The sequence below is a fragment of the Cariama cristata genome, unplaced genomic scaffold (assembly GCF_000690535.1).
Source record: "Cariama cristata isolate BGI_N322 unplaced genomic scaffold, ASM69053v1 scaffold4917, whole genome shotgun sequence".
NCBI classification, from domain to species: domain Eukaryota; kingdom Metazoa; phylum Chordata; class Aves; order Cariamiformes; family Cariamidae; genus Cariama; species Cariama cristata.
In genome coordinates this window covers 72,880-85,471 of record NW_009624816.1, presented here as the reverse complement: position 1 = coordinate 85,471, position 12,592 = coordinate 72,880, and the positions used below count along the sequence as shown (strand labels likewise).

General features: G+C 40.4%; 1 protein-coding gene across 1 annotated transcript; it reads left to right on the top strand.

The window, feature by feature from the left end:
- Positions 1–575: 575 nt before the first annotated feature.
- On the top strand, positions 576–3,388 carry LOC104164090 (succinyl-CoA ligase subunit alpha, mitochondrial; the record flags this gene model as incomplete). Its single annotated transcript, XM_009703316.1, has 4 exons — positions 576–659; positions 1,285–1,436; positions 1,946–2,134; positions 3,132–3,388. Coding segments are annotated over 4 exons (452 nt in total), but the record flags the coding sequence as incomplete, so codon positions are not given.
- Positions 3,389–12,592: the final 9,204 nt, after the last annotated feature.

The following is a 12,592-nucleotide window of genomic DNA, read 5'->3' as shown; positions in this document are numbered from 1 at the left end:
CTGAATTTGAAACGAGAGTTGTAGTCTCTTGTAATACTGTAATGTAAATGCTGAATGTGTATTGTAGAGCAGTGAGCTGCAGCAACAAATACCTTAATAGAGATAACTTGCGTTTGTGCAGCATATTTCTGTTCTGGAGAATCTCTCGTGTGCCTGGCCATACTGGAGATGTGATTAATATGGAATTCTTTTGTTAACTGTTGAGCTGCAACTCTGTTTCAAGTTCAGTGCATCAGCTACTTGCATACAAGACAAGAAGTATATTCTTCTATTTTGTTTTTAGTTTTCTTTCCTGGTAAAGATGTAGCGTGAGGAATGCTGTTTCAGCCAATATTACTGACTTTCTGGGCAGGTTTAGTCTCTTGACAATAAAGTGTCAAAAAATGCCAACCAAGAAATAGTACAGATAGAATCTTCTATAGAGTTTTCGTCTTTTGGCAAGGACAACTGGAAAACCTGGCATCTCTTGTTCAGTTTGTTAAGGTGATTTTCATGAATATAAGAACAGCTGCCTCTAGTCATGTGCTTAAGTTACCTATATCAGTGTTAAGTTTATCTCCATTTCTTTCCTAAAGGTATTGTGTCAAGATCTGGAACCCTGACATATGAAGCTGTTCATCAGACAACACAAGTTGGATTGGGGCAGTCTTTCTGCATTGGTAGGTTTCCTCAGAAACAGCCTATTGCACCTAGACTAGTCTGCTTTTTCTTTACAAGAAGAAATCCAAAGTAATTTCTTTTTGCAAGAAATTACTGAATGGCAATTATGTTGAGAAATGAGATCCCTATGTGCTGTGAAGAGTATAACCCTTCTCTATTACCATTTCCACGTCAGATTAATAAAAGCCTAAAAAACGTCTTTGAATGGAGAACTGCCAGCAAATATGATGTCAATTTGGAAACAAATTTTCCCAAGAAATGTAATATTATAAAGGGATAGGGCATTCTTAGGCATTTAATTGGATATGTTAAGTAAATCCAGTTTTCTTACAGCAAAATTCTGGAGCTTGGGTCTTGTCTTATACACAGCCTCTATATAAGGCATAATATTTTGCTTATGGTTTGAAAGGCCATTATTCAGATATCAAAGCTTTCTGTAAATTTCGGGGGTGATATTTGTACTAGGAATTTGGCACTCTGACTTGGGAAGAACCTTTGGAGCTGCTGTCTTATGAGCCTTTGGGAATATTTCTCATGCTGAAATTTACTTTGAAACTTTTATCATAACTGCAATGTCATTATCTTGAAGGTTTTTTTTTTGTTGTTGTTTTAATTTTTTTTCAGGGATCGGAGGTGATCCCTTCAATGGAACTAATTTTATTGACTGCCTTGATGTCTTCCTGAAGGATCCTCATACTGAGGGGATCATATTGATTGGGGAAATTGGAGGAAATGCTGAAGAAGATGCCGCAGCATTTTTGAAAGAAAATAATACTGTAAGTCTTAAACAGCTTGCTTCCAGATACCTTGGTAGTTAGCCAACTTCTTTTGCCAGTTAGCCATCTTCTTTTGCCATATCAAGGAAAACTCAGTTCAATCTCTAATATCTTATTTACAAAAAAACCCAAACATTCATACTTTTATTAAAGAGAAAGAGTTGAAATTAGGAGCTTTATTCAGATTAAAACTAACTGGAGAGCAGTGTCAACTTTAGGTTTTCAGTCCTGTAATAATATTTATAGTGAACATTCTGGTTTTTTATAATACACGTGGCTCTGTAGAGAGAGGTTTTAAAGTTTTCGAGTGCTTCTGGTTTATGATGATTATCAGGAGAGAAAGTATTCCACACTCTTCAGAGTCTTGGTTCCATGTTGTCTGAGGTTTCTAGCTGTTCAATATCTTTGCCTGGCTAGTTGATACTGAAAAAAAAAAAAAAAATACCATCTGGAATTGCTTTTGATCTCACCCTCTACCACATAACAGAGTATCTTTTCTTTCTTTACAGGGTCCAAATGCCAAGCCGGTAGTGTCATTCATAGCTGGTCTGACTGCTCCTCCAGGCAGGCGGATGGGTCATGCTGGAGCGATCATTGCTGGGGGAAAGGGTGGAGCTAAAGAGAAGATAGCAGCTCTTCAGAGTGCTGGTGTTGTTGTCAGCATGTCTCCTGCTCAGCTAGGTAGCACCATCTACAAGGTTCGTTGCTCGAAAATTGGTGTACATACTCATCCAGAGCAAAAAGCTACTTTTGAGGGAATATGAGCTGGGAGTACATCTCCTACCCAGATATTCTGTTGCTCTGAACTTCGTTAAATATAAGAACTCTATTGACGGAACAAGCCGCGGTTATTACTTAGGTAATATGCACACGTAGTTTTATGTGATGTTGCCTTCATAGAAAAGTAAAGATAGCAAAATAGAGAAGAGATTACATTTTCCTTTCAAGTGTAGCAACTTGTTGAATTGTGTTTACTGGATGCAAAGAACCTGAATTAATTTAAAATATGAAAACATTCTTTGAAAGTAGGGTGTTTGAGGAAGGAGAGCCTTGGCATATAGGTCTATCTATTTTAAGTACTAATTCAGAATTATGGTTGAATGCATACAGCTGAAAAATTTGTGTATGGAGTAGGATTATTTGCATTTTTCTAAATTCATATCCAAAAAAAGGCATTGCTTCACAGCTAGACGAAATGCATAATGTAGCTGTGCTAGATATGTTTGTTTTCCTGTGGTGACTGTAGCATCTTCACAGGCTGCTGTGGGATTCTTCCCTTCTTCTGTTGTGTTTTTTTTTCCTTTACTAAAATGAAAATCTTTCTTGTTGCTTCCCTGGCTTGAGTCCTTTACTGTAAGGATTCTGCTGTGGTTCTTACGCAGAATTAGTGTTTTTCAAGCCTGTTATGCTCTAGCTGAGAGCAAATGGTTCCTTGACAATCTGAGTGCAATGCACTGGCTGCCGCCTAGCACTACTGGTTTTTCATAGCTGGTTTGTTAATGTGAAGTGGGAGAATACTTACTCTCCTTTCCACTAACTTGCACACATTATGCATTTTATATTTTAATTTTTAATTCCGGTTTTTAATTCCTAAAATCAGATTTGCTAAGATAAATACAAAGTAATTTAGAATAAAATAGTAATAGAAGCATTTTCTTTTTTTTTGCTACTGGTAATGTCTGTTGCTATTTGCAGGAGTTTGAGAAAAGGAAACTGCTGTAAGAGAAGACACTTCGGAATACTGTCTCCAAAACATCCGTGCAGCACCTGGCCTCCGCTTATCTTTTGTCTGCTAATCTTCAGTTGCCGAAATGACTGACACTGGTCTATGAATTTGAAGTAGAAGCCATAAACCTCCTGGCTAAACCTATTTTGGTGTCTCCTTGGTTCAGACATTATCACCTCATTGTAAATCACATCAAATTAATAAATCTACTACTAAATCTGATTCATCTTTTGAATTCCTGAAGCAGAGCTGTTTCTTCAGTCATCGTAAACAAAATAATCTTTTGTAACTTAAGCACTGCCCAATTTTAAGGTGAAGTTGCTTATAGAGATGCTTTTAAGGATCAAGGCACTGACTTTATGCACATGTCACACTTCACTTTATTTTTAAAAAATCCAGTCGTACTTGTTTGTTGCTGGCAAGTATGTTTGTTTGAACAATAGGCCAAAGTTTCCGTCCATTAAACCAAAGCTGGTGGATCTGAAGGGTTTGCTTGTTGATCCACATAGCTGGATATGCCTGAAGTCCAGACTTTCTTTTCAAGGCTGATGAGCTGTGCACAGTGTGGTCCTCTACTGGCAAGGAATTCTGTTTGTTGTGTGGAGAGAAGGAATTTTTATTCACAAAAATGAATCTGATTTCCCATGCAAGTATATATTCAAAATTGTCTGTAACTATGAAAATGATTTGGTCTTTAGCTTGCATTACCTTGATTTCCTCTTTATCTTAACTAGAATTGCATTGCTTGTGTGTTCTGAAATCCTAATAACGTTGGGACATAATGGAGGAGAATTATTATTCTCTGGAAAGGAATGTAATAAGGTAACTTTTTTGTTAACCACTCCCAGCACTGTAATGGAAAGCCCTTTTTTTAGTTTGGAAAGAGCCCAAGCACTGTGCCTATAAATGATTGTTACAAGTTTTTATCAGGATGGACTAAAACCAAGATTGCTTTCTTTATATAGAGGACTGAAAGTTCGTGTAACCTGGCACTTATCTAAAGCTAACCTTGTGTTCCATAAAGGTGCTGTTACAAAAACTCGTGTCGTTATTTGTTGAAAACTGTTCTTAGTTTTCTTGCTCAAATGCCTGTGGAATTTCTCTTCCTTGTGCAAGCAGTAGGCAGGTATCTTGATACTGACATTAACGGTTCCTAGAGCTAAGCCCTGATGAAGTGCATAAAAGGACAGGTCCTATCTCTGCTGCACTGAATGTGTATTAATACGCTTCCTATATGATCAGGCATCAGTCAGATGATATAGGGCTTAGGACACAGAGACCAGATGCTGTATTATTCACGTTGGTATGATTTACTAAAATAATCCTGACATCCTGTAACTAGATGGCTGAAAGCAGTATTGAGTGGTAAATCATTGGATAAAGGCTATGACAACAGATAGGAATTTTCTTACGAGATCTACTCAGTTTTCTGGTGGTGCCTGATTTAATCTGGAGCAAAAACACCAAACGGTGCCCTTTAACTAGAGAAATACCGGTGCTAACATGTCTCAGTCTGTGTTAGAGCGCAATTCTTCACCAGCGAGTGTCAGGATATTGCAGCCTGTCTTCTTATGAGCCTGCTAATCAAAGTAACTCATTGTAGTGGTAGGCTTCTCCGCAACACGTCTTTTGGGATAGGTAACGCTTCTTGATGAACTATCTGAATTTTCATCATTGCTACCAGTGTTATAACAGATGATCTTCGGGACAATTGAGGTGTAGTAAGTTTCCTGCTAGGGAATTGCTCTATGGAAGCTCTTTTAGAGGCAGCAGCTCTCTTAGAAGTCGGCTGTAAACTCCAGTGACCATTGTTCCCTGAGAAATTGTTTCCTTGTATCTTGAAATTTGAGGATGGGTTTAAAAATGCGACCTTGATTCTAATGTTTGTAGCAGTCATCTGGTGCTGCATGGTAGCAGCTGCCTGGTTCTGTTCAAGCCTGGGGAAGCAGTCTATGCTAGCCTGGAACTGAGCATCACCCAAGGGTGGGGAAGAAACCTGATCTTGTCTTGTAGAAAGGCTTCATTTTCGCAGTTTTCTCTTGCTGCCTAAAAATGTGTGCTTGACAAATACCATCAGAGCCTCTTACATTGCCCATGACAATGTCTCTTTGGAAAACATATTCACATCTGTTTAATACCGTATGTACTTGTGAATAAATATTTTGAGTAATCTGATCTGGAAAATCGTTCATTTACTTTTTTTTTTTTTAAGCCAAAAGTTAAATTAGTGTTGAGCCTTAAACCTGTTGCTACTTTATAACCTAGTAAGTAGTTTTTATGTGGAAGAGAAACATTGCTGATGTTACTGTTTGAGTTCTCCTTAAGATTTGTGAAACAGCCCTTTTTTTTCCTTGATCTAGACTTGGCAATGATGTCTGATGTCTGTCCGTAAATCACTTGCATTTTTGAGAGATAAATTCTGGATGTTCATTTTGGTCAGGGGAATTCATTGCCACACTGATTTTCTTGAACAAAGAGGATGTAGATCCACTACATGCTTTTTTTTCTCATACTGGGCAATAATTGTCTTTGATACCTAATACTCTGACTAGTAGATGCTCATTGAGTTTGATGTTGATTTTTTTCTTTAAGGTTGATTAGAGAGGCCTGTTACACCTAATGAATATTATGCCTTTTTGTGTTTTTTAGAATGTATTCATATGTGATTTTTTTTTTCTGTGTTTGTGCCATTTTCCAGGATGTATGTTTTGTTATGTAATATTTTGGGGGAAGAGGGTGGTAAGTTACTCTCTGTACCTTTGTACTTAAAATGATGCTCTGATGTGACATTCTTGCAAGGGGACTTCGTAAGATTCACTTTATTGAAGCTGATCAATGAAAACAACAAAACATTGATGCCAGTTCATTTGCTCAGATAAGGTCTCCTTTGTGCGCTGGAGGTGGAGAGGGAAGGAGAGGCTGCTGAAAGATGGCCAGGTCTGTACTCCAGTGTCAAGATGTTCTTAAAACTGTGTGGGATTATTGAGATGATTAGTGGTGGGTTTCTTATTAGCTATTGTCATAGTTTCTGAGGTTCACCACAGTTGTTCAGATTGTCCCTTTTTTTTGGATGTGCTACTTTATCTTCTCGGTTAACTGCTTCCTTTTGTGATGGAGTGAAATTCCACAAGGCCCTAGCAAAGCGCTAATTAAAATTGGTGGGCTGCTGTATTGAGATGATCTAGGTGGTTTTGGCCGAATTGAAAATGCAACTTAATTCTTTGCAGATCAAGCAACAGATTTCAACCTTTAAGGTGAGGAGGGAAGTGTTCACTAATGGGCTTTGCTGGTGACAAGTGGATTAGAGGCTGCGCTCTTTCAGAAGGCTGCTAATTAGGCAGAGTGAAAGTACCTACACAGTCATGTTGTCCTTCAGCCTGGGACGGTCACTGAGCTCCACTCAGATCCAGACACTGGTCCCTGGCAGGTCCAGTGATTGAATCCCCTGGTGGCAGCCAAGGCAGGGGTGGGGGCAGAGCAAATTGGGCCAGAAAATACCAGGATCTGAGCCCTGAGAGTCACAATATTGGTTTCAAGAAGAACCTCAGGGATAAATTCTAGATTTTAATTTTGAAGATGTTTGTAAATGAAGATATTCATCCTTTCATTCATTTCAAACATCGGCTTCTGTGCTGATGGCTTCAAAGCGGTAGCCAAATTGTGACACCCAAAGAGTAAGCTCTTAATTGTGTTGAAGCTGGAATTAGGTATTACCTGCACTAACATTATCATTTGCTCAGTTTACCGTCACCCTTGCGCTCCCTTTCCCACTGCCTGTCACTGGTCAGGATTAAAACTTTTCATAAGAGGGACTATGTGCAAGTCTGATAATATGGGCAGGAGCCTGCTGGTCGTTTCCAAAGGTGGCAATAGGAGGAGTTGTGCTGCTGTGGACAGCTGGCAGGCAGCAGATTCATAGAATCACAGAGTAGTTTGGTTGGAAGGAACCTTACAGACCATCTCCTTCCAACTCCACTGCCCTGAGCAGGGACACCTTCCACCAGACCAGATTGCTCAAAGCCCACTCCAACTTTGCCTTGAACACTTCCAGGGATGGGGCTTCCACAGCTTCTCTGCACAACCTATTCCAGGGCCTCACCACCCTCACCATGAAGGATTCCTTCCTAATACCTCATTTAAATCTTCTCTCTCCCAGTTTAAAGCCATTGCCCCTTGTCCTATCACTCCATACCCTTGTAAAAAGTCCCTCCCCAGCTTTCTTGTAGGCCCCTTTAGGTACTGGAAGGCTGCTCTGAGGTCTCCCTGGAGCCTTCTCCAGGCTGAACAACCCCAACTCTCTCAGCCTGTCCTCACAGCAGAGGTGCTCCAGCCCCAGATCAAGGTGTTTCACAGAGCTGGTTGTTCCTCCTGGAGCATCTGTAGAGGGCTGTGCGTGCTGAGTCAGCCTCTGGTGTTGTGGTGACTGGAAATAGCTGGTGAAGAAGGGAGAGTCTAGGTTTGACGTTTTCCACAGAACCTGTAACACTAAATCAACCAAGAAAGTCTCTTGGGCATCAACTCGCAGTACCCTACTAGCAATTAACTGGGATTTATGCTGCATGTCGTTGTCCATATTTTTAAATAATTAGTTCTTCTGAATTGTTTAATGAGGGGTTAAACTGTTTTTTGGTCAGAGAGACATCCTGGTGCTGGGTGGTACATTGGTCCCCTGTAGCCGAGGTGTGTGAGTTGCTGTAGGCAGCAGCACATACGGGAACTGCTGTTGAACTTGCATCTAACCTGTGCTTGGTGCAGCCCAAAGCGCTGAGGACCCTTCACAGAGAGCTGGTCTAGATGGGTGGTAGTGGAAGTTGAGTAAAGTAATTAATGATTAAGAGTAAGTAATGCACTATTCCCAATTAATAGCAACGGCTCATCTGCCTCTCTTCCTCCTTTCCTGCCTGGTCTGTATGATGAAGCATGGGAGCCCTGTGGCTGAATATGTTATGGAGGTGATTCGTACAGGAATTAAAACCTGAGAGGTACCATTTTTAGGAAGAGGTTATTTTGATATATCCCCTTTCCTTGTATCTGTGAGAATATGGTTTAGTGTTGAATTGATCTAGAATCAAAGTCTACAACTTTGGAAAATTTCTTGACTCAGAAATACTGAAACACTTTCAATTTTCAAGGGGAAATTGGCAATTTTTTCCATTTGAATTTGAGATGCAAATGGGATATTTCCCTAGAAGTGGAAATCTGAGAGTTTTGCTCCAGTTAAAAACCTCAGGAAACTTTCTCAGAAGTGCACTAGGGTTGTGGTTTCTCTCTCTCTCTCTCTCTCTCTCTCTGTTTTTTAAATGGTTCCAACCTAGGCTTTCTGGCACACAGTATCTTCAGCCTGGTGTTTGTCAGACCTGCTGAGCATCCATAGCTCACTAGCAGGACTCAGACCCAAACAGTTCGCTGCCACTCAAAGCACCCAAAACTTCTCATTAAAAACTGACTTGCTCTCTGCAACAATTACGTGATTTCAAAAGAAGAGGAAAGAGATTACTCTCTTTACACAAACCATGTACATTTACAGAATTGTAAGAAAAAATGTTTTTCTGTCCTGTAATCACTAAACCACACATAGCAGTGTTTGTGCTAAGAGTAGGTGCAATAGCCTATAACAGTATCTGTCCTGTGCAGATACATAATTAAGGGTCTCTTAAAATCTGTTTTGTAGCTGTAAAAGCACAGCAAATTTATAGTTTTCAGCACATCTGTAACATTAACAGATAATTGCTTCAAAAAAAAAAAACCAACAGCCTACAAACCTATTTCTTTTCATTTGCAGTTTTGCTCTCTAGATGGCAGGTTTTGACACTAAAACATGGGTTTGGTTCCTGCTCTGAACTCAGGGGCTCAAAATGTGCTGGAGAAATAGAAGGTGCAAACAGAACACTGCTGCTTTATTCTTTCTGGATGTTATATTGATTTATGATCGTACCCTTTTATGTGAGTTGGAGAGAGGTGGTAAAGAACCTAGCTGGTTTTCCTTACCCTTTTATGTGAGTTGGAGAGAGGTGGAGGAAAACCAGCTAGGTTCTTTACCTTGTGTACTCAGTGTGCCCGTGATGTTGAAATTTCTTCTTGTTTTTCAAGTTTGTATGAGTAATGTTGTCTGAACTGTGTGGCTTTGGCAGTCAAATGGGACCTGCCTTAGAGAAATACCTGTCTTCATTTTGAAATGGATAAGAAATGACTTAGACTGTTTCTTCGAGGGCTTGGCAATTCTGACTTTTCTTTTTTTGCTTTTATTCAGTTGCCCAAGGCTGGAGGTGAGAAGAGGGGGAGAAGAGGTAGTGCTGTTAGCGAGGAGAGAAATGAATTGTCAGGCCTAAAAGGAATTTTTTTTTTTATTTAGAACAGGAAAAAAACCCCAACCAAACAAACCTAGTCAGTGTGTAATATAAAACCCCTATGAAATAGTCACCGACTGCTGACTCCCTAGAGAGAAGCAGGAGGAGATTGAGCTCCCTGGAAGAAAAGCACCTTCCACAGTGCTGTGTCCTGCAGGCTCTGGACGCTGAAGGTGCCCAGGGCGATGGGTAGGCAGTGCCTTTAGGGACTGGACCGGCCCCACTTCTCTGAGTGCCAGCTATAGAATCATAGAATCGTTATGGTTGGAAGAGACCCCAAAGATCAAGTCCAACCGTATAGCCGATGCCACCATGCCCGCTAAACCCACTAAACCATTAAACTGTAGGATGAGACCAATTTGGTTCAGGGTCTTTGGTGTCAGCCCTTGCATGGAAGAGGCTGCAAGAGATTTTTGTGGGCTAGGAGCTGTGTTTGAAAACAGCCGCTGTGTATGTAGAGACAGATGTGTCCATGCACCTGCGTGTAAAAGTGTCTCTGAAGGATTCACGGCCTGAAGGACTGTGTCTTGCTCAAGGTGATCCTCTCCTTTCTTGTTCTGCTTTGACTGCAAGTCTTATTATTAACTATAGCTCTAGCTGCAAGGAGGAGAAGCAATAGGCAGGAGATTTAGTCTCCAATCATTTCAGTCATTTAACTGGATATATTTTATTTATCTTTCTGTAGGCAACTTTATGTTTGTTCAAGACAGGCACTAATTTTTTTTTTTTTCTTTCCCACAGAATAGATGAATTGGGAGTAAATCCAGCCAAAGCTTCGTAGATGCCAGTCTAGACTCTGATTGGTTCAGCCCTGTCCTGAAACATGGAATTTGGGGCAAGATCCATATCCATCTCCCGAAGGTTAGACACATGGCAAAATTGGGGAATGAAAATGAGAAACAAGGCAAGGACAGCAGAACTTCTGAAATGGTCATGTGGACACATTTGATCATTGATCCACGTTTGATCATTGATCTCTACTGGTTATAACAGAAACTTAGACACCCAAGGCACACACGTTCACATGTACATGGAGGTGTACACTGGCAGGACAACTAGGCTGGCTCTGTCTGGAGCTGCGGTCCTCCTCCCCTTGGCCAAGAGACCCAGAGTCCTGTTGAAAGTTTCTGCCAGGCCAGACAAGTAGCCAGCTCTCCTGAAGCCCAGTCCGCATTTCAAAAGTCACCTGAGTTTTCCTTCCAATTTCAAGTTTATACCATTTTATTCAGTATGTGCTGCATTATCCTCATTTCTGATGCATTGAAACACAACAGCAAATCTGTATTTTTCAATTTGTCCTGTTTATGGTACAGCCCATTTCTGTTGCAAAAACACTGTTAATAGTTTATTTAATATGTCTTTTATAAATCATTTGAGAACGTTGAGATCTGATTCTTGTGCAGAGAGTGAAATCATACAGCATTAATCCACTCTTTCTTGCAATGATTCTAGCAATGATGGAAAACAATATAATTAGAAGCCATTCTTTTAGCCTGAAAATTGTAATTGGATTGTGAATTTTATAGCAGCAGCCTTCAAAAAATAAACAAGAATTAGTCAACTAAAGAAAATATGTTCAGCTTGTTTCCAGCAGGAGCTGTGTTCTGTGGTTAACGTTAGGGTTTGTTGTTTTTGTTTGTTCCGTATTTTTTTTTTTTATGCTTCTGGCAAATAAGGCATCCTTAGAGGCTGCAAACATGGATTTTTCCCTGGGGAAACCTGCTGCTGTGCCCATCACTCAGCCTGAAGCAGGCACGTGCGGTCCTCCTGGCCTCTTTGCTTTCCACCTTGAAGTTTGCTTGGAGCATCTCTGGATGTATTAGTGCTCCTGTGGACCAGATTTGCTTTGAGATTTGGTGGAGAAGCCAACGTACCCTAAATGGGGGTGATATAGCAAAGTGCAAAAATGAAAGGAAAAAAACCCTCCAAATCCTCATGAAATGGGGGTGTTTGAGAGCTTCAGAGACAGAAGAGGGAAGGCAGCAGGAGAATGGTGGAGGGGAAGGGGGGTTGTCTGTATTTACTGCTCACCTATTTAACACATTCTAGGTTGCAGCACAGAAAAAAATGCTTGTCAATGTATTTATTGGCTCTGCTTTTGATAAATAGGTAGAAATTCTCTTGCCTAAGGCACTTAATGAGGACTGGGTAGAAAACAGGCTTCTCGTCCAGTGGGAGCTTCCTTATAACCCTGCCAGCCCAAGAGTGAAGGTGGTGGCTGGTTCTGCAAAGCCACGTAGGGATCTCAGGGCATCTTCTGCACAATTTTTTGTGCCTCAGCAGCCTGTGGACATGGGTGTTCTTCCTTAAGGCACTTAAGGAACGTCATCCCCCTCTTCTCTCGTTAACCTTGGCCTCAGGGTTCCCGGAGGGAAAGCTGTTTCCAGCTATCTCCAGACAACTAAATACTACGTTGTCAACTTACACCATAAGGCCCCATTTGAATTTTTTTGGCAGACAGTGAAAAGCAAAGTTTGGTAAACGCTGCGTATTCTTATGGAGACTTTGTTACCTTTGGTTTATGTTTAAAATAAAACCAGTAACATCACAGTCTCTTGAAAATGCTTGTATCCATAAATTTGAGATCCCCCTGTTCTCCCCCCAGCCGCCCATGAGGGTTTGTAGTCCTCCTCACTACATCACTGTCCCACCGACAGCGCTGGAGACCCTCTCCTGACAGCTTTATGCCTGATGGCTGAAGAACAAACTGTTACTCCTTGCAAATTATTTTCTAGATTACCACAAAAATATACATCATTGTGTCATGGGATGGCAACTATATTAAATCTGGTTAGATAGTTAGGGTGGGTTGCTGTCATAAATCAGCATCTGCCTGCCTTGCTGTGGTGGAAATAAATACAATCAATAGTTGTTGCAATGGTTTATATAGTTAAAAAAATTTCCTTTTGCAAAACAAATTTTTAATACTTCTCCAATTCATTAGCATCCTATCTGTTTACTGCTTTGAAAAAAATCAAGCACATCATCCTCTTGGAAATCTGCATTGTCACTTCAATAATACATCAGTATGAACATTTGGAAGTTGTTAAAAAGGGGAATTATTTCATCATGATAAAAAAAGA